Source organism: Balaenoptera ricei, chromosome 2, assembly GCF_028023285.1.
Source record: "Balaenoptera ricei isolate mBalRic1 chromosome 2, mBalRic1.hap2, whole genome shotgun sequence".
Taxonomy (NCBI): domain Eukaryota; kingdom Metazoa; phylum Chordata; class Mammalia; order Artiodactyla; family Balaenopteridae; genus Balaenoptera; species Balaenoptera ricei.
Window position 1 is genome coordinate 103,778,141 of NC_082640.1, and position 26,101 is coordinate 103,804,241.

Consider the following 26,101-nt stretch of genomic DNA (forward strand, 5'->3'; position numbering starts at 1 on the left):
GAGAGACGTAGAAGCAGGAAGTTCAGTTAGGAATTAGACACAAGACGATGGTGACTTGGACAAGGATTGAAGCAGTGGAGGTGATGAGAAATAATTGGAATCTGCATGTATTTTGAAGGCACAGCCAATGGGGTTTACTACTAGATTGGATGTGGATCATGTGGATCAAGGAGAACTCCAAGGTGTTCAACCTGAGCAACTGGAATGATGGAGATACCAACTACTGGTTAAGGGGAAGGTGTGGGGAAGAACGGGTTTGAGAGGGGAAATCAAGAGTTTGGTTTAGGGTTTGTTAAGTTCAAGACTCTTAGCCAGACATTAAGTGGCATTGTCACCCAGGTGGTAGAGTGTGGAATTTAGGAGAAAGTTTGAGGCTCAAGATGTATTTTGGAATCATCATGTCATAGATAACATTTAAGGCCATGAAGCTGGATGAGGTCACCTGGGGAGGCCTAGCATTGGTTCATTTGATTAAAATATCTTTCCCTTCTTCTCAGCCTGCCTATGTCAGGTTTGGCCTATGGTTTCTTAAGGAATAGTTCGCCTAGTCATTCATTTGAATGGCCAAAAAATAAGCAGGTTTGAGGGGGGCAGATCTGCATCATGCTTCTGGTTTTCACAGTTTGCCTTATGCAGGTAAGCTGCTCCTGCCAGTCAGAAAGAACCAAAGTAGGCCCCTAACCCCATAGCTAGAGGAGTAGAAGTAGGAATTCTTTTTATATCCTGGGGCATAGAGAGAGACTCTGAATATTCTGAGTCCCCAATTCCAAAATAATTTACATTTAATTTTGAGGGGAGGGCTGAGGGACTTACAAATTAGAACCTCCTGGAATACTCAGAAAAAATGAGACCACAGGATTGAAATGAGTGGGCTTCCCTGGTGGCACAGTGGTTAAGAATCCGCCTGCCAATGCAGGGGACACGGGTTCGAGCCCTGGTCCGGGAAGATCCCACATGCCGCAGAGCAACTAAGTCCGTGCGCCACAACTACTGAGCCTGCGCTCTAGAGCCCGCGTGCCACAACTACTGAAGCCCACACACCACAATTACTGAAGCCCGCGCACTGCAACAAGAGAAGATACCACGATGAGAAGCCTGCGCACCACAACGAAGAGTAGCCCCCGCTCGCCGCAACTAGAGAAAGCCTGCGCACGGCAACGAAGACCCAATGTAGCCAAAAATAAGTAAATAAAATAAAAGATTTAAATGAGTTGCTAGGTAAAGCTTTGTGTGGAGTTAAGTTATACTCGCTGTGTGTGGATTATTAGAGAAACAATAAGCTTAATTGCTTGCCTGGTATTTTTCCTTTGTCCTGAGATTTGTTCAGCTTTGGAAGATCCCCAGAACCATTTATGGACAGGGAAGAGGTTAGTGTGCCTAAAATGTCAGGAAAAACTTAATGTTTTATGATTGAGAGTGCATTTATAAACGTGCATTTGTAAACATTGGGATTCTGTCTGGCTCACTCTGTTAGTAAAAACATGATTTTAGCATGAAATTAATGGCAACTGCCCCTCACTGCCTGTGTTGTTCTTTGTGTATTCTTCTTGGAGTAGGGATCTCTTTGCATTTGACATTGTTTAGTGAGGGACTGTTATAAACTGCATTGTTGGTTTTGTTTGTGTCAGATCTGTTTTAAATGTTTATGTGTAGAGAGAGATTGAAGAGCTTTTGTCCCGTAGTAACAGTGTGAGAGGTCTTATGTCCCGTGAGACAACATGGGGCAGCTTTCAGCCCTCCCAAGTGACTGAACTTCCACCTGTTCTCTTGGGGGAAAAAAGAGTAAGTTCCACCCTCCAAGTGTTGGTCAGCTTTTTCCAGTTGTTCCTCTAAATTTTCCTGTTTTCCATTTCACTCCCTCATACCCTGAAACTCCCTCTCATTGACCTGTGTAGCCAGGCGCCTCCACCCCATCTCAGCTCTCACCTTCTTCCCTTGCTTCCCCTCCCAGTGCCCGCCCAGCTTGGTGTTACAACTTCATAAAGGTGCTGACAAGTAATATATTTCCCCTTAGTCATTGTTGGGCCACACATTGTGGATTGACTAGCTTTAATCTTTCCTAGTTAAGTCAGCTGTTGTAGTTCTTTAATTGTTATTTTCTCTAGAATGTCTCACTGAGCTCCATAAACAAAGATGTCATCTCTGTCCTATTCTAATGGACATGGTCTCCCCTGACCCCCTCTCCCTGAGTTCATATCATCTAACTTGGTTTTTAGTTCTCTCAGTTCTTGTCTTAACCCACTAGCTTACACATATTTCATATTCTTTTTCCCTGGGTCTTTTTCTAAGTAGAATCTTTTTTTTTTTTTTTTAAACATCAAGAGCTTATTGGATAGGGCTAAGTAGAATCTTACTTTATTCTCTCTTTCTCCCCAGTTCCTCACCTCTTTTAATCCATTTGAATGATACATAGCCACTAAATTGGGGGAAGGGGAGACTTTAAAGTTAAATTGCAAGCCTGTCTCTTAGGCTTTAATCTTATTGTTTATGATCTCAAAAGAACCCAAGTTGAATCAGATTTGGTTGCCACTGAGACTTCCAGGAAAAAAATGTAAATATGGGCTTCCCTGGTGGCGCAGTGGTTGAGAATCTGCCTGCCAGTGCAGGGGACACGGGTTCGAGCCCTGGTCTGGGAAGATCCCACATGCCGTGGAGCAACTAGGCCCGTGAGCCACAACTACTGAGCCTGCGCGTCTGGAACCTGTGCTCCGCAACAAGAGAGGCCGCGATAGTGAGAGGCCCGCACACCGCGCTGAAGAGTGGCCCCCGCACTGCGATGAAGAGTGGCCCCCACTTGCCGCAACTAGAGAAAGCCCTCGCACAGAAACGAAGCCCCAACACAGCCAAAAATAAATAAATAAATAAATAAATTTTTTTTAAAAATGTAAATATAGGGCTTCCCTGGTGGCGAAGTGGTTGAGAATCTGCCTGCCAATGCAGGGGACACGGGTTCGAGCCCTGGTCTGGGAAGATCCCACATACCGCGGAGCAGCTAAGCCAGTGTGCCACAACTACTGAGCTTGCGCGTCTGAAGCCTGTGCTCCGCAACAAGAGAGGCCGTGACAGTGAGAGGCCCGCACACCGCGATGAAGAGTGGCCCCCGCTCTCAGCAACTAGAGAAAGCCCTCGCACAGAAACGAAGACCCAACACAGCCAAAAAAAAAAAAAAAAAAAATGTAAATATAGAGGAAACACCTATGAAATGATTCATAATACAGGATTCCCCATTATGAATTCATGCTGAACCATTGCCTTAGGCTTGGACTACTAAGGTACTATCTTTGGGGTGTGACATCAACTCTCATTTTCCACATATGTAGGTCATGTTAGGTATGTTGGGCAAATAATGACCCTCCCCCCGAGTCCAGTTGGAGGTCTCCTTTTCTTTTTTTTTTTAAAGATTAATTTTATTTTTGGCTACGTTGGGTCTTCGTTGCTGCGCAAAGGCTTTCTCTAGTTGTGGCAAGCGGGGACTTCTCTTGTTGCGGAGCACAGGCTCTAGGTGCATGGGCTTCAGTAGTTGTGGCATGTGGGCTCCGTAGTTGCGGCTTGCGGGCTCTGGAGCGCAGGCTCAGTAGTTGTGGCATACGGGCTTAGTTGCTCCACGGCATGTGGGATCTTCCCGGAATCCACTGCACCACCAGGGAAGTCCGGAGGTCTCATTTTCATTAACTCTGTCTTCTCTTCCTTTGTTCTCCCTGAAAGTTTAAACTGAATTTTCTAAAATTTTGCATATCCTGTTGAAGTTCCAGAATGTCCTGTGGCTATACTCCTCTACAAATGACAAACACTGTGTACTTCCAAATCCTAGATCTGTGGACACTGTGGATTAACAATAAGCTTTCATAATGATTTTCTTTCTTTGGCAGGCAGTTTGTAATTTTTTCCTCAAGGATTCTAACCTGCACTATAAAAACTGAGGGATTATACGTCATATGAAAGCAAGACAAAAGGAGCACCATAAGAAAGAGCCAGTGGGGGTCCTTATTAGTAGAGGCAAGAGCATTGAAAATGCTGATGCCTTTTATCCATCTTCACCTCAAGTGAATTCTGCAGAAAATGGCAGAAGAATTGCTTCCATTTTTAAATGAGAAAATAAATTACTTAGGAATGGTGTTAAGCAAGGGAAAAAGCATCTAGAGGAACAGTGTCAAGAGAAATGAATCACTCTTCAGCCTACATTTTAAGGCTCTGTCTAGTTTTGATCACACCTTAGAGATTCTAGTATCAATTGACTAATTGTAGAATTCTACTTTGTACTGGTGGATGGTGTCTGTCCTCAAATAAGACTAGACAGGAAGATTTTTTAAATATGTAATACGCACGAAATAATTGGACACCTTTAGAAGGTAGCAGTTAAGTGGGAACTTGGACCAGGATAGGTGGTGCAACATTTTGCTAATAGTGCACGTTGCGGAAGGAGACTATTAGGATTGTGAACTCAGGCCAGTCTCTTCCTAATTTATAAGATGAAGGAAATATATAAGGTTTTTTTGAAAATTTAGTGAGATATGTATGCACATCTGTTTTAAGTGCTCAAAAGCTTTCAGCCGGTGTTACTTCTAATAGGAATTCATGAGGAATAGGAAAAGGAGACGTTGTTACAGGCAAGAGAAATCAGGGAGGTCTTCCTGAAAGTGGTGAAGCTTAAACTGAACTTTAACCAACAGAGAAGAGCTGAAGGATTGATTGTTAGTCAGAAAATCAGCTTAAGCAAGAAGTAGTACAAACAAACATAATATAAGTGAGGGATACCGAAGAGACCTATCTGACAAAAGGGAAGGGGTGCTTTTATATTAGGAAAGAATAAAAATGAAGTTGTCTTAGTATGGCAGGACCTGATTATTGAGGGGAGTTTGGACTCGGTGTGTTACAGCATAATCGACAGAGAGATGGAGTGGTCTCTAGTGGTACCCAAAGTAGACTGAAGAAGAAAGAGATCTCAGAAGCCTGCTGGTCTAGAAACATTAGTGAGCCAGCTGTAGGTGGTGAGGGCCTGGTCAAGGAGGACAGTGGACTGTAGAAAGGATAGGTTTGTTTCTGAAGAAGCACTGGCTGGATTTGATGACTTGGTTGAATGTAGAGGAGGACGCATGAGGGATGAGGGTCATTTTGAACTGGCTTTCTTTTAGGAGGTCTACTGTATTGATAGTAGCCTCAGGGCTGAGGACCCAGGAGTCTGTTGGTTTTAGGATCACTGGTGGGGCAGGGGAAGGGGGAGTACATTTTGTTGTTGTTTTTGTTTGCTGTTTAGCAAACTAGGAGTAACTTCCAGAGAACCATTTAAACATTTCTTGCCTGGAATTCAAGAGACAGGAAATGACCCTGTTAATGGAAACCTGAGAATGCCAGGAAAGCCATGTCTGTCTCTTACAAGGTAGGCCTAGGATTAAAGAGAAGACTTTCACATCCCTCACATCCCAGGCCCACTGCTTATTTAGGTGGTGTGATCTTGGATAAAATCTCTTATTCCTGTGTCTCAGTTTCCTCATCTATAAAAAGGGGTTTTTAAATAGTACCTAAATCATAGTGGTAGTGGGATTTAAGTGAGTTAATACACATAAAGCACCTAGTACAATGACTGGCAAATAGTAAGCCCTGAGTGTTAACTATTAATATTGTTGCCACTCCCTCTTTTTAAATGAAAACCCTGAAAAATGCTCAGAGTATGTCTCTTTTGCCCAGGGCAGATGAGGGAATGGCTTGGTTTTATGAGTAGATACCTGTTCATCTTTATATCGTAGAAAAAAATCTGGCATCAGACTATTGAAATAGATGAGTGGCTGGGTTGCTGTCAGAATTCCTGGTGTTGCCCTGAGAGTGCCTCATCTTTGCTGTATTCTTGTCCTGCCTATGCAGGTGATTTTTTATGATAGCGATTGGAACCCCACTGTGGACCAGCAGGCCATGGACAGGGCCCACCGCTTGGGACAGACAAAGCAGGTTACCGTGTACCGACTCATCTGTAAGGGCACCATTGAAGAACGCATTCTGCAGCGAGCCAAGGAGAAGAGTGAGGTAAGCAGAAGGCAAAGGAAGTATTGTGCTGGTAAAGAAAATAGTCCAGCCACATTGCCTGGACTGAGACTAAGACTCTCTTGGCTTTCGTTGGTCATGAAAGCACTAAAATTTCTTGTGAATAGAAAATAAAATGAGGTCCTGTACAAAAGCAGTCTACTGCGCTGGCCATTCCTTACTCCTTTTCTACCAGAATGGTGTCTACAACCTACATTCAGCTGTTGTTCATGTGAAGAGGACCCCAAGTCGTGGCCCTCCTGTTTGACGTGGTTTCACATTCAGGGGAAGAAGGAATGGCGTTTGCTCTCACCCTAGTACTCTCGGTGTGATTGTCCTCTGAGTTGTGTGACAAATTTGCTGGTTTCTAAAGAAATGATCATTTTGGGTTCTTTTCCTTCTTGATTCAGTATTATTGGACCTTATAGCTATCAATTAACAGTTGCAAGCAAAGAAGTTCTCATTGTCCTTTCTGTTGGACAAATGACCTGGATGAGCCAGCCACACGAATGAAAAAGAAGAAGGAAATCCAGGGGCCTTACCAGAAGAACAGATTAAGAAAGATGTTTCTTTCTTTCTGAATATTTGCCATAAGGGAATGGATGCCTTAGGATGGTGATTTTTGATCTGCTTTGATACAGATTCAGCGGATGGTGATTTCTGGTGGAAACTTCAAACCAGATACCTTGAAACCCAAAGAGGTGGTTAGCCTTCTTCTAGACGATGAAGAATTGGAGAAGAAATGTATGTACTCTAGACCTCTTATTAACGCTCTCTCCTCCTTACAGAGATGTTTCTTTAGCCCCACACTTCTGGAAATGGAAGGCGCCCTTGACTGTTCCAAGGGGAGGCAAAGCCAAAGACTGTCTGGGGAGAAACATTTTTTTGGTTAATATTTTATATTAAAACCCAAAGAAGGATGTATTATGGAGTAGAAGGAAAAATTCGTGTGTATTGTTAGAGTAATATGACTTCAAATAAATGTGTACCAGGAAGGCTATATCCCTTGACTCCTCAGCAGTAATGAATTTACTCTGTTCTATCCAGAGAAATGTTCTTATGGAAAAGTTGGAAAAGCACACTGCTGTATGTAACATACAAATGCTTCTCCCAGTACTTCTGGCTTTTGAGAACAATGGGTTTCAGTTTCAGACTTACCTTGTAAACCTCTGAGGACTTCGACAGCATCACATCAGAAAATGTGATGAAACGCCTTTCTTATGGGGGCTCACACCACCTTCTAAAAACCTTTCAGGACTCTGTGCAATGCAGAGATATTAAAAGGCTGAAAAGAAAAGGAAAAATAATAAAAGGCAAGGAAAGGCCCATGACAGTGTCACTGAATCGTGGTTTGAACCCCAAAACTGTTAAGAATCCAAGGAACTCTGTTCGTTCTCCAGGTTAGAAGACCACCAGATATCTGCCTTAGATGGATAGAAGTCATACCTTCAATCATAAATATAAAAGAATATGGCCACCTTAATTTCAGAGAATGAGGATTAGGATTGCCACAGGTACTTCATCAGATCTTTTTAAAATTTTCTTGACAGTGAGACTCCGACAAGAAGAGAAACGGCAGCAGGAGGAAACCAACCGAGTTAAAGAGCGCAAGCGCAAGCGGGAAAAATACGCAGAGAAGGTATGTCAAGTTTGGGGTGGTGGACAGGGACTGATGGGGGTGCGGAGTGGTCCTTACAGAAGAGGCTTCAGGGTACAGGCTTGTCGTCTTGGTTACTGGTTGGTGTCCAGCTCCATCTACGTGTGCTATACGGCAGTTCTGTCCTGATAGAGAATCAAGCAGGAGAAATGCAGCCTTGGTAGAACTGTACTCCCCACACAAACATAATTACATGTGTCTGTGGTTACATGTAATTATGGAAACCATTTGTTGGGACTGTTAAAAAGCATAAGTCTAATAAATGTAAGATGGATGTTACATTATTAGATTCCATAGAATCTTAGAAAGGACCTAAGAGGTCATTAGATCCATTCCTTCTGCCATAGTTCTTCTGCTAGTGCACCATTCAGTGTCATCTACTACTGGAAAAATAAATCGTTGGCCAGTCTGTTCATCTTTTTCTCCAATTCATGCCAAGGATTTGAGCTGTTTTTGTCTCCCTTCTGACATTTCCTACTTGAGCCCACCAGGCTAGCTGCAAAGTGGGATGTAGTTCCCCTACATTTCTCCCTGTCTTGCTGTTTCTACCAAAGTATATCAATAATCCTTACCCCTGATCTTTACTGATATGGAAATCAGAAATGAGGTCTTCAGGACTTACTCTTGTTTCAGGAGTCAGCCCATTAGTTCTGACTAGGTTCCCAGACTTAACCATGCCTAAAGACTGTTGGTTTGAACAAATAAATAATTAGTTAATTAATTTAAAAATAAATAAATAAAGGCTGTTGGTTTGAAACCATTTTATTACCTTCCAGAAAGTGACTCCTAATTTCTTCTGGTGGGTTTGGCTTACCTTTGTGTTGTGCTGAACTTCAGACATTGCCATAGCTCTGGGCCCTCAAGTCAGACATTTGTCCATGTATCATTTCCCTGGACTGTTTGGTTTGTCTGAAGCATGTTGTCTAGTCACATGTTAAAGCCGGTTGTGTTTTAAGTGGAGGTCCACTTCTTCCCCTTATGCAAGCTTGTATAGGGCCTCGTGTCCCTTTGTCTGTATGGCCCTGATGGTCAGCAGCCTAGGAGCCTGTCTATATTATATGTTCATCTTCTGATACACACACCAGTTCAATCCACACCCTCAATTGTACCTCCTGCTAAGCAGAACTATTTCTAGCCTGAAGGATGCCCTTGGTACTCACTATATTTACAGAGTTGAAAAAAATCTCAGGAATGAAGGCTCACGTTCTTCATAGTCTGGGCTGCTATTTCTACCGATGTTCTCAGGTTCTCTTTTATGACTCCACTTTCAAATCTCTAACCCACTGCTTACTACTATTCAGGAACAATATCAAAGAAGAAAGGGTGGTTTTCTTCAACAGGACATTGTAGGGTTTACTGAGTTTGCATCAGGTGCCATCCCTACTCTGAATAAGAAGTTTCAGATAAATACCCAGTGATAATATAAACTACACAAAGACATACCCTATTAACCCTGATATAGGTCTAGATACAAATGCCGTTAGGTGCGGTGGATGGGTGTGATCCCCAGAATTTTCTAAGCACTTTCTGTGCTTCCACATCTCTCATCTGTGACAAAGCCCTACTGAACTTGGCTCTAGAACTGTTTAGTGTAGCTTAGTCACTCAATCCTTAAGCGTAAATTGAGGAAATAATGAAAAGCCACCTCAGTATTCCTTGTGTGTAATAAGAACCTTCATTCCCCTTATACATATTTAAAAAGAAGGCAGAGTGAAAACAGATGTGCGGAAAATATACTAAGAGCACGGGCCCTCCCTCTTGTGGGGCTGCATCAATTCCGCCCCTGAGAAGTGCTGCAGCTTGGCCGTGCTGGAAGCTGACCATGCACCCCGCCCTGTGAGGATTAGGTTTGGCACAGCTCCAGTTCAGTGTGACTGGCCTTTCAACTCTGTATTATTGTGCCAGAATATGCATAAACTCTTACTAAGCCATCCCTTTCCTCCTTCCTTAGGATTTTTTCTTCCTTTAATAATATGCTAATTGAATAAAATGAAACTTAGAAGTTTACAAAGAGTCAAATTTCTGTCATCACTTTCTTCTCCAGCCCTACTTTTCTCTTGGTGCCTGTCCTCATCCTTTTTCCATATTTCTTGATTTGTGTGTTCCCAGAAGAAAAAGGAAGATGAATTGGATGGGAAAAGGAGAAAGGAGGGTGTGAACCTAGTGATCCCATTTGTTCCTTCGGCTGATAACTCCAACCTCTCTGCAGACGGGGATGACTCCTTCATTAGTGTGGACTCAGCCATGCCCAGCCCTTTCAGTGAGGTGAGGCTCCTTTTAGATGCCTTCATCACAGCAGTGGGGACTGTGTCCTGACCTGGTAGCCTTTGCTTTTCCAGGAGTTCTCCTGCCTTGTAGAAGGGGTTACATATGGAATCCATGGGAAGAAAAGCAAGTGAGGACAGGCTGCCTTCTTTGGAGCCAAAGCAGGGGGTCTAACTCTCAGGAGTGAAGCCAGGCAGGAGAGGCAAATGGTGGTGAGACCTGAGAAGCACATCCTGATGTAGGCACGAGGGCCGTGGGCCACGGGCGCTAGGAGGGGGGGTGATCATGACCCTTTTGCCTCTAGATCTCCATCAGCAGTGAGCTGCACACCGGCTCTATTCCCCCCGACGAGAGCAGCAGTGACATGCTGGTCATTGTGGATGACCCAGCCTCCTCAGCCCCTCAGTCTCGAGCCACCAACTCTCCTGCTTCCATAACGGGCTCCGTGTCGGACACTGTGAACGGTAAGTGATGCTGCTGTCCCATACAGCTTGGGTGAGGTCCTGATTCCTTCTAGGATAATGCCGTTTTCTACTTTCTTTAAAGAAGAGTGGAGTAGAGCAAAAAGAATTTGTAGCCTCATTCTTTCATTAGCCGATTCAAGTGAAAGGGAGAATGAGAAGGTTTAGGGAATGCAAAATAAGAACTTCATAAAGATTACAAACGTCTTTATTTTCTAGCCATTCCTGTCTTTCCTATTTCATCCTTATTTTTGCCAGTTTTTAATTATAGTTAGCTTTTCTAGGCCTTTCCTCACTTTGTTCTGTGGGGCCCAGTGTTGCTGCTATTTCTTGAGGACCTCTAAGTTTAAAACTTGGGAGTAGGGACTTCCCTGGTGGTGCAGTGGTTAAGAATCCGCCTGCCAATGCAGGGGACGCGGGTTCGAGCCCTGGTCCGGGAAGATCCCACATGCCGCGGAGCAACTAAGCCCGTGCGCCACAACGACTGAGCCTGCGCTCTAGAGCCTGCGTGCCACAACTACTGAAGCCCGCATGCCTAGAGCCCGTGCTCCGCAACAAGAAGCCACAGCAATGAGAAGTCCACGCACCGCAACAAAAGAGTAGCCCCCGCTCGACGCAACCAGAGAAAACCCGCATGCAGCAATGAAGATCCAACACAGCCAAAAATAAATAAATAAATAGATTTATTAAAAAAAAAAAAAAGAAGCCGCCTGCCAATGCAGGGACACGGGTTCGAGCCCTGGTCCGGGAAGATCCCATATGCTGCGGAGCAGCTAAGCCCGTGCACCACAACTACTGAGCCTGCGTTCTGGAGCCCGCGAGCCACAACTACTGAACCGGTGTGCAGCAGCTACTGAAGCCTGCGTGGCCTAGAGCCTGTGCTCCGCAATGAGAGAAGCCACCGTACTGAGTAGCCCGCGCACCGCAATGAAGAGTAGTCCCTGCTCGCCGCAACTAGAGAAAGCCCGCGCGCAGCAACGAAGACCCAACACAGCCAAAAATAAAACATTAATTAATTAATTAATTTAAAAAAAAAAAAACAAACAAAAAACAAAAAAAACTTGGGAGTAAAAGTTGATTCTCCGAGGCAGGAAAACATTGGAGTGTGCAGGTGAATCACAGGTGCACGTCTCTGGAGTTCATTTAGTAATGATCTAGTTGAAAGAAGAAATTCAGGAGTAATGGCACCACTCTTAGAGAATGAAAAGCAGCTTCAGGTGTCAGGCTGTTGTAGCTATTTACAGTTCTTACTAACGCTGTGTGACGCTGTGTCCCAGCCATTAAATTGAGGCATAGACCTCCCTGGGAGTCCTGAAACAAACACCCTGAAAGCCATCTTCCCTGTCCAGGAGAAGATTCTGTTAACATGTGAAGAAATTAACTTTTTTCCCTCTTGGCCCATTTGTTCCCACAGGAATTTCCATTCAGGAAATGCCAGCCGCAGGACGTGGTCATTCAGCCCGAAGCCGAGGCCGCCCCAAAGGTTCAGGAAGCACAGCCAAAGGAGCAGGGAAGGGCCGGAGCCGAAAGTCCACCGCAGGCAGTGCTGCTGCAATGGCAGGAGCCAAAGCAGGGGCTGCCGCGGCCTCTGCAGCTGCCTATGCTGCATACGGGTACAACGTGTCTAAAGGTGCGGAGGCCCCAGGGGACTGCGGGCTCCATTCTGGTCGGGGACAGTCTGGAGGGTCTATTGAGCATTCCACCAGGTAGAGCAAGTAGGACACCCCCAGGCCCAAAGCTCCTTCCCAAGCCCATGTTGGATTCTGCCTCAGCATTGAGTGGTCCTGACTCTCTCCTTGCCCTTGTGACTTAGCACAGTACTGCCTTCAAAGTGGAAGGAACTGTGAAAACAGAGAAAGCTGAATTTTAAACAGAATTTCTCCTGCTTTGAGAACTGATTTTTTTTCCCCCGGGCCCACATTTTAATAATTACATTTCAGTAGTCAAGGCTAGCATAGTTAACTTTTACCCAGCCTTGTGCTCCATCACCTTAGGGTTAAACACCTGCTGTAGGGAATTCCCTGGTGGTCCAGTGGTTAGGACTCTGTGCTCTCACTGCCGAGGGCCCAGGTTCAATCCCTAGTCAGGGAACTAAGATCCCGCAAGCCGCGTGGCGCCAAAAAAAACCAAAACCAAAACAAAACAAAAAAAACACCACCTGCTGTGTGCATAGGAGTATAACACATGAACCCCTTGCCTGAGTGTATAAAGAAAATGAGAAGGGGAAGTTGGGCATGGAATTTGTTTAACAGCAATACAAGGCAGTAGTATGTGTGTACTGAATGAAGGGAGAGGGAAGGCCTTAATTCTGGTTGTAGATCAGAAGAAGGAGGAACCGTGGATTTGATGACAAAGTTGCCAGGCTAATTCAGAAGGAAAGAGAAGGATGGTGAAGGATTTAAACTGGCAACAGAGAGTTTACCGTGACCAAGGCATGTTGTGGGTCACCGAGCAGGTCATTCAGGCTGTGCTGAAGAGGAGCTGCGGGAGTCAGGGTTGGAAAGACCTGCTGGGCGAGAGCTTACCCGGTGTGTGACCAGGGGCTCTGGGAAGTTTGAGAAGGGAAGTAGCTATTGTGACCATGAGCTGTGGAGGATAATGGTAGCGGTGGAATGTAGGACATCTGAGAGCGGTGAGAAGGGCACCCTCACCATGCACAGACCTCTCTCCCCATTGGAAATGCGGGCTTAGGATTTAGGGTTGCTGCAGCAAGTACGGGCATTGTTGGATAGAAAGTTCTCAGTAAGCGTTAGGCTACCTCCCCTTTCTCCTCCTGCAGGGATAGCGGCCTTCATTTATCTGTTCATTCAACAAATATGAAGTATGATAGCCTACCCCAGTGTTTCTTAACCTCTTGCCAGCTCATCACACCCTTGGAAAACAACAGTCACGGCAGTGGTCAAGGCTGCCATGGCAGGATTTCACCCACGGATGGGGCAAAGCATGACACTCATCAGGCTTTCTCCCGGAGGCAACAGGGGGTAGAGTGTCACAAGAAAAATTGACAGTGCTTGGTGACTGGGAACGGAAAACAAGGGAAAGGACTGATCTGGACATCACCCACAGCTCCACTGTGGATGAGAGGAGACACGAGTCTGCCTGCTGAGCACGTAGAATTCATTCGTAGGAATGTTCAAAAGAGTTGTTGCCCAGGAAGCCATCACTGGAGATGGGAGATTTGAACCAGGTCCTTAAAGTGGCAGGGCTTGGAGAGCAGGGGTAGCTGCGTCCAACACAAGGAGAACTGCATGAGTGTAGACACAGGATAGAGTGGGCAGCCTTGTGTCCTCTGGCCAGACTGGGGAGTAGAGGACATCTTCTGAAATTAAGAAGGAAGCAGCTGGGACTTCCTTGGTGGCGCAGTGGTTAAGAATCCGCCTGCCAATGCAGGGGACGTGGGTTCGAGCCCTGGTCCGGGAAGATCCCACATGCCGCGGAGCAGCTAAGCCCGTGAGCCACAACTACCGAACCTGCGCTCTAGAGCCTGTGAGCCACAACTACCTAGCCCACGTGCCACAACTACTGAAGCCCTCGCGGCTAGAGCCCGTGCTCCGCAACAAGAGAAGCCACCACAGTGAGACGCCCGCGCACCGCAACAAAGAGTAGCCCCAGCTCGCCGCAACTAGAGAAAGCTGGCACACAGCAATGAAGACCCAACACAGCCAAAAATTTAAAAATAAATAAATAAATAAATTTTTAAAAAAATAAAGAGGGAAGCAACTAATCACAAGTGGTGTCCTAAAAAGGAAGAAGGAATGTGTAAGAAAATACATTAGTGCCTGTAAGTTACAGCTCATCCTGCAGCCTTGGCTTTCCCATGTTGTATAATGTGTGCTCTGCTCTTGAGTGCCAAGGTGACAATCTTACTCCCTCTTGATGCGGTAATGTGGAGAGAGCTGGGTAGGTATCATTTTTCTCTTACTGAAAAAACAGTTGACAGGAAGAGCAAGCAAATACGCTAAGAAGAGTGGCAGGGAGGGGGTTCCCCACGACCTCATCTCCAGACCAGACTCCAGCAACCGAGGTTAGGCACTGAGGCACTCGGACAGCACTGGTGCTTATGCTCGTTTTGCCTCTCTTTCCCTCCCCACAGGAATCTCCGCCAGCAGTCCTCTGCAGACGTCCCTTGTTCGGCCTGCTGGCCTTGCTGACTTTGGACCTTCAAGCGCCTCTTCTCCCTTGAGCTCCCCTTTGAGCAAAGGAAATAGTGTTCCTGGGACTCCCAAGAGCCTCCACTTGACCAGCAGCCTAGCCCCAGACTCCCTGGTCCGGAAACAGGGCAAAGGCACCAACCCCTCTGGAGGACGGTAACCACCTGGCCCTCCAGCTTCCTTCAACCAAACCGGGGGCTAGAGTCCTGGCCTGCAGATGGCCTTTGGATGGCTTGCCCAGTGCAGCATCTTTCATCCCAAGCCAGAGGGCAGCGATGACCAGCTGCAGCAAGGGAAAGACAGGCAGGTGGTTGGCGTGAGCACTTTGATCACCTGTGTCCCAAGAGGAATGCTCTGGGGTTGCCTGTAGGAAGAAGGCCCAAGGACGGGGATCAGGCCCACAGCATCTCAAAGGAATTTATAGGCAAGTCTTAAACCTCATACTGGGGAAGGGCCTGACAGAGACCCTGTTTAGATGCTCAGGCACACAGTCTCCATCCCCATTCCACTCTTGGGCTCTGGCCATGTCCCTTGCAAAGGCTCTACAAGTGCTGTGAAGAGCCTTCCACAGTGGAGACTTCTCTTAGGGCTGTGATTTCCTGTGGGGCTAGGAAGGGAGGAAATCATGTATGCGACGTCCTCAGTCGTGGGCAACTCCCCAAGTCTCCAAACCCCGTTTGCCAGAGTGTCACGGTTGAGGAGAGCAGCGAACGCAAAAGAAGGTAGTGGTCTGTGAGGATGACAGAAGGCTAGAGGAAGCATGCCTGGAGGCAGTTGTTTTCCCAGCATTTCCTCCCCTGTCCTGCACGGTTCGCACCAGAGAACCTTCAGGTCCCACCAGCAACAGTAGCAGCAGCTCCCACTCCGGGACTCCCAGACGCCAGTAAACAGACCAGGAGCCACCTCAATCAGCAGGACATCCTCACTGCCCCTCTTGCAGGCTCCCCTTGCCCTTCCTGAATGCACAGTCTCCCCACCCTTGCCCTTCAGCCCCCTGCTTGGCTATATGCACTGTCTGTATTGCACTGAGAAAGGAAGGGATGGCGGAGTGAGCTGGAGAGGATGGAGAGAGGGCAGGCTCAGCACCCACCCTCCCAGCCCGACCCCACCAGCCTGAGCTTGCTTCCCTCCAGGAGAGGCAAAGGGGTGGTGTTGGCACTGGTGGTGTTTCTGCTTGCCCCCAGCCTGATGTCCCTGGTGGAGCAGGTGCTTCTGGGCGGGCCAGCCTCTAATTTGCACACCTGAAAATCGCGGAATTGAGTTTAGATAGATTGATTTTTAAAACTTTTTTTTTGGAGTAGGAGTGGTAGGGGAATCATTTAATTTAAATCATTAAGATTCCCCTGCCCAAACCCAGACTCCTGTGTACAGATGCTGTTTAGAGGGAATCAGAAAAATGCCAAGCCTTTTTTCTCTTTGAATGTGCTGTCTATTTTTATAACTGAACTTGTACATATGTATAAAGAGAGACACATCTTTCTTTTACTAACTGGAGAAAAAAAATCTTAAATAAAATGGAGTGAGATAATTTTATGTAAATTGAGGTGTCTGTGGTCTTTGCAGCCGCCTCTCCTTGGGGGCATTGTAAGGCTCTTGGGGGAGTGTGGCAGGATGAAGGGGAAGCAGAGCCCCAACGTTGTCATCCTTCTTGTGGTCAGGACACGTGGGCAGTGTGACGAGGAGTGCCCTGTGGGCGTTAATTGGGCATAGGAGTTCGCCTCCAGCCGTCAGAGAGGAGGCTTAACCAAGTTCCTGGCGGGCCAGGGCCTCGGCCTTCAGGGTGTGGGCTCCTTATGACTCCAGACCTTGCCTCCAGGACTTAGGCGTAGGCAGCTTGACCTGGTCCACCATTAGGCAGTTACATAGTGGTAATCTTAACACTGACGGATTCTTTCCCCAAATACCACAAGTGAGAGATTATCCTGGCAGTGTGTAATATATAAAATCCCCAACTAATAGAAACTGTATTGTCCCAGTTTCTGAAACTGTGATATGTGTACAAACGTGTGCATATAAACCCCAGAAACCTACCCCGTTTGCAGTTCCAGTACCCACTGTCAATCAGTTAAGCCAGCAGAAACACTAAGGAACTGTGAAACGAACTCAGTGTTATCAAAGTTAGCTGTACTTGCAAGAATCATGAAGGAAAACAGTGAAATATGTTACTGGGGATTCCAAAGACATCCAGGCTTTGAAAACTTAGCTCTCTGATCAGTTGGAAAAAGAACGAGTTCCCAGCCTGCACTGGCAGTGTTTCTCTGATTGAGTTAAAACACTCATGTATGCTCTTGTGTCACCTTTGAGCAGGGCTCGTGCTGTTCCGAATGTGCTGGCTGTGTGGCCGCCCAAGCCGTGGCTTACCCTGCACACCCTTGAGCGGGGTGGGCTGGCTCCTTGGAAGCTGCTGCTCACCCCGTCACAAGGGTAAAGCCGTGTCTTCATTTTGCTGATCTTAAGTAGCACTGTCATATGTGCTGGGTCTTGTTTTTCTTGCTGGTAAACTTGACCAAGGCCTCACACAGAGCAAACCAGTGTCAGTTTCCCAATTAGCCATGCCCTATTGTCACCACTGTGGCTCCTGGTCAACAAGCCCACTAGGATGGATCCTCTCCACTTCTCATTACCCAGCTTGCCGCCCCCCCCCCCCGACCCCAGTGACAAGACTCTAGAACCTTGTCAAGGTCAGCAGTGGTCGCCTCTGTAGGGACCTGACAACTCAGATCCTCGGGTAGCTTCACCCGGATGCGGATAGGCTAGTATCCTCTCCTGAAAAGCATGTAAGTCTTGGATCAGAGCTCTCCAGTCTTCTGTGTCCCCAGACATGGTACCATACCCCCCCTTTTACCCATTTTCAATCCAGTCCCTGAAGAAACACAGCTAACATTTCATATTGAGGGGTGCTCGCAGCCTTAATGTTCCTCCTCACCTGTCCCTCCCTTACCTGAGGGTTCATAGATGGGGCTTGAATCTTAAAAGCGAAAGCTTCAAACTCATTAACAGCTTGAGTCCTGTCCCCAAGTTATGACTCATGCTAGTCTGTCCACTCTCTGAAGACTGCGGCTCTCATGTGGGAGATGGACAGCTTTCACCTATGAACCCAAAGAGCCAGTCCCTTAACGTAGAAAAAGACTGGGGAGGGCTCCTGCCTGCTAAAAGGAGCGTCCCTCAGGGAGCCTGGAGGTCCAGTCCTCCAGTGCAGATCTCACTGGATCACAGTGAGGCCATCTTTTCGACCAGGTTTCCCTTGCCACATGAACCAGCTCTGGGGCCCTAGGTAAGTAGATTTTAAGATTGTGGGCTGCCCCATGAGGAGCCCTGGAAATGTGGAGTCTGCACTGGGCTTACTATCACAGTTTCCATGCCTAGGGCTTTGTTGAAGCACTCAGGAGTCTCTAGAGACCCCCTGGACCTGGAGTTTTAGAGATCCCCAGATGTGCCTCAAGGGCTGTTGTGAGTGATAAACAAAAAGGGATATGGGCCACCCAAATTAAACAGAGCAGCTCTGCTTTTACTGCGAGCTAAAGATTTTGTGTGGAGTTAAACTAAGTTTAAGTTAAATTTTTTTTTTTGAAACTTCTGAATCATCCCCTTAAGTAATGCTTATCAAACTTTAGTACACATATGAATCACCTCGGATCTTCTTAAAATGCAGGTTGAATTTCAGAAGGTCTAGGGTGAGACCTGAAACTGAACCTCTAACAAACACACCTCAGGTGATGGCTGCTTCGCCTTGGACCACACCTGGCATAACAAGGCCTTGGGCACCCTCCAGCCATGTCAGTCAGAATAAACTCTGATCTCTTCTTGTATGCCCCCACTCCAGCCAGGAAGCTCTGTGCAGGAAATACAACTTGATTTTTTAGGTTACTCAATCCACCTGATGAAAGAAAATGAAAAACTAACATTTCCAGGAAAATTAGGTCCCATACATGTTTTCTCACTTTTTTCATTTTAAACCTATCAATTCATGATTTTCTCCATCGCCTTTTTCCCCTGGGTAGACCTCTGTTAACATGTTAGGTATGAGAGAAGATCTCTGATCTGCTGCTGCCCCTCTGTCCTGTGTAGCCTCCACCAAGTTGTAGCCTCTTTAATTGCTAGAGGGTCTGCGATCCCCGGACTCGCTATTTTCTCTGCTGCATGTGTCTCCTTCTCGTGACTACCAGACTCCTCAGGGCCAGTCAGCTTTCTGAACTAATTCCTAAGCCCTTTCCAGGGGCATGGTGAAGTTTGGCAGGTCTCCCATGCTTCTCCGAGACTGCCAGAGTGTGGGAAGCCGTGCGGTTTGGGAGGCAGCCGTGGCCACTGCTGGCTGCCCAAATCAGCCATCTTCATGGTGCCTTCAAACCACTTGGATGTGGAGGGCGTAGGGGAGGGCAGGCTCTGTTCTAGAGAAAGCAGGGCCTCTGGCTGTCATAAAACTGTGTGCCCAGGTACTCGTTCTATGGTAGCAAATGGTGCTGCTAAGAAAGGCATCTGCCTGGAGGGGAGGCCCCTGCATGGAGGCTCCTGAGGACTCTGGGGTGGCAGGAGCTTGAGCTATGTCAGCCCTCGTGGGAACAACCCCTTTTGTCATCCTGGAAGTGTCTGGGGCAAACAGTGCCATGGCTGGACTACGGAGATGCCAATCCCTGGTGACAGTCCCCAGGGCTGGGTGTAGGGGGAGGTAGAAGGAAAGGGTAAGAGGAGGGAGGACAAGCCTGAGGCCCACTTCCTGGGTCCCTGAGGAAGCTGGGCGCCTCCCTTGTCACCAGGCCCCTGAACTCTTCCTGTGCTCCCATTTCTTCCTTGCTTCAGGTCCTGAGACTCAGCTGGCTTCCCCTTCCTCTTTAAAACAGCCACCATCCACTCTCATTCCAGTTTCCCCTGTTTACTGCAAGCTGCTGGGGGATGTACCCCTGGTCCTCTCCTAACTGCTGCCAAATGAGCGTCTTGCTTTTTTTTTTGTATTAAGGCTTTTCTTGCTCATCAAAACAAAGACACCAGGTAAAAGCAGAACTGGACATAGGGAGTTACAAAGCTCAAGATCTTTTTCACAGTTCTCCGAGTCCCTGGTCTACAGTTCCTGGCACCTTGGTTAAGAGAAACAAGGATTCCTGAGTGAGAGGCTCTCTCTTAGAGAGGTAAGAGTTTCTCCCCAAAGGCCAGGGAACGGGCTCTAGTGAGCACCCCTGCACGTCCCATGCCTCTCTCCTCTCCTGCCCTTTGGGATTTTGAGGTCCTGGGACCCAAAGCCCAAGAATGAATGCCTAGACCAAGGGCTGGGGTGACCTCTCTGGGTCTGACCTGGACTGTGGACTAGGCTGCACAGCCTCTGAAGGGAAAAGGAAGCAGGGGCACAGAGGGTCACAGTTGCAGGAGATGGTGGGGAGTTCTCTAAGCTCCCCCAGCCCAGCTGATGGTCCTGAGAGCCGCTCTCTGGGAGAACGCCCGGGGCACTCAGAACATCTCATGCCCTCCATCACCACCACATAACCCCAAGCCCCACCCTGAATCAGGCCTACTTGCAGCTGTTCCTGCTACCAGGGAAGAGGGAAGGGACTCCCTTCACATTTCCCAGGTGACGGGTCCTGGAAGACCCCAGGCAGCTTCATGCCTTGCACCCTTGAAGTCACTTGCCTAGGAATGTCTGAGGAGGGCAGTTGGGGGGGTGTCGGGGGTTAGGGGTTGAATCCAGTGGGTTGTAAGGGCCACGCGGCTTCAGTGGTCTCAGTTTGTCCTCAGCCCCGTGGATTTGGAAAGGGCAGCATGAACTCTATCATGCAGAATCTTTCTGAATAGCTAAGTCAGAGAGCTGATAGTTAACCCTTTGAAGCACCAGAATTTATCTTGGTTAGGACTCTTTTGAAGAGATTTTATGAATATCACAGCTTAAACAGACCCTACTGAACATATCTTAACCTTTCCTGAGAACCTGGGTCACATGAACATCTGGTGCTCAGGCCCCTGCGCCATGACTACCGAGTGCCTGATACTAAACCACACGGGCAGCTACACTTGTATGCGTCTCAAGTCTGCTTTGAATAGGACCTGTGTCCCCTTAGTGTTTTTGTGCTGATATCTAACTTACCTCCCTCTTCTAACTTACCTTTTCCAAATTCTTGGGGGCTTGAAAACCATTTATCCTGATTCAGAACTTCTGAACCAGAGAAAACTACTCCGAAGGAGGAACTGCGGGCTCTCCTAGGAATAAAGTGATTGAGCTTCAGTGCATGCCTCTGGCCTCTGCTGGGCTCCAGTACCTGAGTTCTGGATAAGCCCAGTATTCTAGATAGGCGTGTTCTGGTTTGAACCAGTTCACTAAAGCTTATGGATTTTATTTTACTCTCTCTTTTTTAAAAAACCAAAAAGTGTGTTGATTAACTCAAGTACCTAGGAACAGTTCTGCCAAGGAAGAGCTGGAGGCAATCTGAAGGCAATGTAAGCAAATGTAGCCCATCATCAGGGTTCAGTGAGAGCAAGGAAAACGAACTGTGTGATCTCAAAGGCCAGTGTCACTGAACCTGATCTCCTGATCTCCACTCCCCAGTGCTTCACCTTTATGGGGACAGGCTGGTCATCCCTAGGGACTGTCCAATCACAGATCTCCATGGGTTGGGCCATAAATCCTCTGATCAAATAATGTCACTGCTTACATTGGTTAGGGCAGCACACACTCTGTAAGAGAGACTCCAAAATGCAACTGCTCAAGTAAGATGTAAATCCACATATGTCTCCCTTAAGAATTTGAATTTATTCTACACAGTCATTTTAGGTCCCAGTTTATTTTCATCCTGTTTCTCTGCCATCTCCATGCTTTGTTCTCATCTGCATGGTTAGTGCTGGTTTGCAGAAACATCTGATAGGAAGGGGAAAGTCTGGAGAGGAGGTGCCCCTGCTGTCTTAAAAGTTAGACCCTTGGGGCTTCCCTGGTGGCGCGGTGGTTGAGAGTCTGCCTGCCAATGCAGGGGACACGGGTTCGAGCCCTGGTCTGGGAAGATCCCACATGCCACGGAGCAACTGGGCCCGTGAGCCACAATTACTGAGCCTGCGCGTCTGGAGCCTGTGCTCCGCAACAAGAGAGGCCGCAATGGTGAGAGGCCCGCGCACCGCGATGAAGAGTGGTCCCCACTTGCCGCAACTAGAGAAAGCCCTCGCACAGAAACGAAGACTCAACACAGTCATAAATAAATAAATTAATTAATTAAAAAAAAAAAAAAAGTTAGACCCTTAAATGGCTCACAGTACTTTGGCTCACATTGTATCAGAGAGAGCTCTAGATGCAAAGACCCATCCAACTGCAAAGGAGGCTGCCATACAATTAAGGAAGAAGAGAACAGATTTTGAACGGACAGCTCTTAGTCTTGGACACAATGCCCCAAAGGAAAATGGGCAAAACCACTTATTTGAGGTCTATTTATAAACACTTTCTGTGTGCTAGGCATTGTACATGCATAGAAAATGCACACAAACACGCAAATGGGTAATACTCATATGGGGAAATGTTTACCCTCATTAATAATCAAAGAAATGAGAGCAAAAACAATGAGATTCCAAGCTTTTCCTATCAGACTGGCTGAGGTTTGCTTTTAAATAACAGTTGCCAGGGACTTCCCTGGTGGTCCAGTCGTTAAGAATCCACCTTCCAATGCAGGGGATGCAGGTTCGATCCCTGGTGGGGGAACTAAGATCCCACGTGCCACGGGGCAACCCACGTGCTGCAACTACTGAGCCCACGTGCTCTGGAGCCTGCGCACCACAACTAGAGAGAGGCCCATGCGCCACAACAAAAGATCCCGCATACCGCAACTAAGACCCGTCACGGCCAAATAATGAATTAAGAAAAAACAAAACAAAAAACAGTTGCTAGAGTTGGGGAAGATACACAAAAACAGGCTTTAGCACCAACTCCTGGTGGAATCAAAGGCTGATTTACTGTGAAACACTGTAGTTTAAGCTTCCGGACTCCTCACTTTGTAGGCCTCCTTTGCACCGGATGGCATGGAACACTGTTCCAGTCTGGGGGACCCCCTCTGTGCCTTGGAAGAGGTGGTCCTGGGGCTGTTCCTCTACCTCCAGTGACAATTTGCCCTTGGTGGCCCTCATCCAGCAACCAGACCCCATTGTTGACCCCAAGGAGAATGATCTAAACAAGTCACTGTCCCACCATGGCCCAGGCTTCATCGCTAATAAACCCCCAAAGACTGGCATGGTGGGATCACCAGATCAGTGAGGACCTGGCTGGCTGGACCAGCTGCCATGGGAGACCATGCCTCCTGAGATCAGTGAGCAAGACCTAGCCTGAACAGGCCTCTCTGAGGAAGTTACAGAGATGGCAATAGGGCACTTTCTAAAACTATCAGTAATGAAAAATTTATATCAAATACGCTATTTTAAAAAGACTATACAACATTTTCTTTATATTCTTTCTATAGAAAGTGAAATTGCAATATTATTTCTTGAAGCCCTTCACACCCACTAGGATGGCTACAATAAAAATGGTAATAGGGCTTCCCTGGTGGCACAGTGGTTAAGAATCTGCCTGCCAATGCAGGGGACACGGGTTCGAGCCCTGGTCCGGGAAGATCCCACATGCCGTGGAGCAACTAAGCCCATGTGCCACAACTACTGAGCGTGCGCTCTAGAGCCGGTGAGCCACAACTACTGAAGCCCATGTGCCGTAACTACTGAAGCCCACGCACCTAGAGCCCGTGCTCCGCAACAAGAGAAGCCACCACAATGAAGCCCGCGCACCGCAACGAAGAGTAGCCCCCGTTCTCAGCAACTAGAGAAAGCCTGCACGCAGCAGCGAAGACCCAATGCATCCAAAAATTAAATAAATGAATAAATAAATTTATTTTAAAAAAAACGGTAATAGTAAGTGTTAATGAGGATATGGAGAAATTGCAATCATTCGTTGCTGGTGGTAACGTAAAATGCTGCAGGTGCCTGGGAAAACAGTTTGGCAGTCCCTGAAAAAGTTAAACGTATACTGTTACTGTGATGGTTAATTTTATGTATCAGCTTAAGTGGGCCACAGAGTATCCAGACATTTGGTCAAACATTATTCTGGGTGTTTCCGTGAGTTTTTTTGGATCAGATTAACACTTAAGTCAGTAGACTGAGTAAAGCAGATCGCTCTCCCTAATGCTAGTGGGCCTCCTCCAATCAATTGAAGACCTGAATAGAATAAAATGGCTGATGCTCCCTCCAGTAAGAGAGAAGTCCTCCTGCCTGACTGCCTTCGAACTGGAACACTGGCTTTCTCCTGCCTTCAAGCTGGAATTGAAACAGCAGCTCTTCCTGCTAGCCTTTGGACCAAACTACACCACTGGCTCTCCTGGTTCTCCAGCTTGCAGACTCATCCTGCAGGTCTGCAGACCTTGGGACCTGTCAGCCTCCATAGTCACATGAACAAATTTACTTCTATCTAAATATCTATCTATCTATCTATCTATCTATCTATCTATCTATCTGTCTTCTACCTATCTATCTATCTATATCTCCTATTGGTTTTGTACCTCTGGAGAACCCTAACAATACGACCCAGCAATTCCACTTCCAGGTGTACCCAAGAGAAATGAAAACATATGTCTACAAAAAAACTTAGACATGAATCTTCATAGCAGTATTCACAAGTGTCAAAAGGCGGAAACAATGCAAATGTCCATCAACTGATGAATGGACAGATAAAATGTGGTATATCCATACAATGGAATATTATTCAGCAATAGAAAGGAATGAAGTACTGATTTGTGCTACAAATAGGATGAAGCTTGGAAACATTACGTTAAGTGAAAGAACCCAAACACCAAAAGACCAGGTATCATATGATTATGAAATGTCTAGAATGGGCAAATCTATAGAGACAGAAAGTAAATTAGTGGTTGCATAGGGTTGGGGGATTGGGTAATAAGTAAAGGGTGTGAGGTTTCTTTGTGGACTAATAAAAATGTTATAAAATTGATTGTGGTGATAGTTGCATACCTCTGTGAATATGTAGTAAAAGCCATTGAACTGTACACTTTAAAAGGTGAATTGTATGGTACATGAATTATATTTCAATTAAGTTGTTAAGAAAAAAAAGAAGATGCGGCCAAAAATGTAGAAGAAAAGTTTTAGGTTGAACAACATAAAATTGCTTTTTAACCTACAAATATGGCAGTTTCATATGTTTCAATCTATTGATAAATAATAATGTTATTTTATGATTTTTGAGGTGGTTGTAAGCTTTTTCTTTTTCTATTCTAAATATTCACTTTTGTGCTTAATTTTGTATTCTTAAAGAGGGCTTTCCCAAATTGTATAAGATTTAGGCCTCACACACCCAGATCCAGGGTGGGAATGTAAAGTGTTAGGGCCTTGTGTAGGACAATCTGACAATCTGTGTCAGGAATTTTAGAAATATCCATGCCTTTGACCCAGCCACTCTACTTTCAGGGATCTATTTTCAGGGAATAATCAAGTTTGCTGTAGGGCAAGGCTTCTCAACTTTGAACCTTGGATAATGGAGCAGGAGCCCAGACTGAGCCTTGTCAGAAGTTCCATTCCTCATAACTTTTGAGTTTCACCAATAACTCCTTGGCTTGAGCCCATTGGAACTGGATTTTCTGTTATACGCAACTAAAACAAAGGTTTCATGGCAGCATAACTGAACCTAGCGAAAAATTGGAAACAACCCAAATGGAAACAATATAGGATTGGTTAAATAAATTTTGTACATCACTATGTTGAACTATTAGGTGGCCATTAAAAATCATATCTTTAAGAATATCTGATGACATAGGAAAAAATGCTCACAATTTAATCTTAGGTGAAAAAGTAGGACACAAAATAAGTGATGAAGTTTATTTTTTACCTACATATGTATATATGTAGGTTTTTTAATAGAGTAATAAGAAAGAGGACTAGAAGGAAGCAAACTTTCCTGGATGAATTATGAATGAATTTTAATTCTTTATACCATTCTGTATTTTCCAAACTTTCTACTACGATCATGTGTTATTTGATATATAATTGCAACAAGCACTTTAGGAACAGAAGCATGGGGTATTTTTTGGCTGAGTTGGGTCTTCTTGCTTCACACAGGCTTTTTCTAGTTGGGGCAAGAGGGGGCTACTCTTCGTTGCAGTGCGCAGGCTTCTCACTGCGGTGGCTTCTCTTGTTGAGGAGCAGGGGCTCTAGGCGCATGGGCTTCAGTAGTTGCAGAACGCGGGCTCAGTAGTTGTGGCTCACGTGCTCTAGAGCGCAGGCTCAGTAGCTGTGGCTCACGGGCTTAGTTGCTCTGTGGCATGTGGGATCTTCCTGGACCAGGGATCGAACCCGTGTCCCCTGCACTGGCAGGCGGATTCTTAACCACTGTGCCACCAGGGAAGTCCAAGAAGTATGCTTTTAAGGGAAATTTAGAAAACACTGAAAAGCAAGAAGGTAAGATATTTCCCACAACGAAAGCTTTCTTACAATGTGTCTTCTGATTTCAAATCAGTTCTCATGATAAAATGATAACATGGTAGCATCCCCCCAGTACACCTTAATAATTTCAAGGGGACTTTAGAGAAGCTGTACTTCAGGGA

The 26,101-nt window shown here is 46.3% G+C and overlaps 1 protein-coding gene across 4 annotated transcripts in view; it reads left to right on the forward strand.

Annotated features, from left to right (window-relative positions):
• The window catches only part of INO80 (INO80 complex ATPase subunit), a 130,340-nt gene extending 114,822 nt beyond the window's left edge, over positions 1-15,518 (forward strand). For 2 of the 4 annotated variants that reach the window (XM_059913579.1, XM_059913580.1), the window contains exons 30-36: positions 5,860-6,018; positions 6,657-6,759; positions 7,566-7,654; positions 9,782-9,937; positions 10,242-10,401; positions 11,813-12,028; positions 14,492-15,518. In XM_059913579.1, coding sequence (XP_059769562.1) covers positions 5,860-6,018; positions 6,657-6,759; positions 7,566-7,654; positions 9,782-9,937; positions 10,242-10,401; positions 11,813-12,028; positions 14,492-14,709 — 1,101 coding nt within the window. In that variant the 3' untranslated portion in view covers positions 14,710-15,518. The remainder of the gene's footprint in view (positions 1-5,859; positions 6,019-6,656; positions 6,760-7,565; positions 7,655-9,781; positions 9,938-10,241; positions 10,402-11,812; positions 12,029-14,491) is intronic. The other 2 variants (XM_059913581.1, XM_059913583.1) reach the window with 2 other exon arrangements.
• The last annotated feature ends 10,583 nt before the right edge of the window (positions 15,519-26,101 follow it).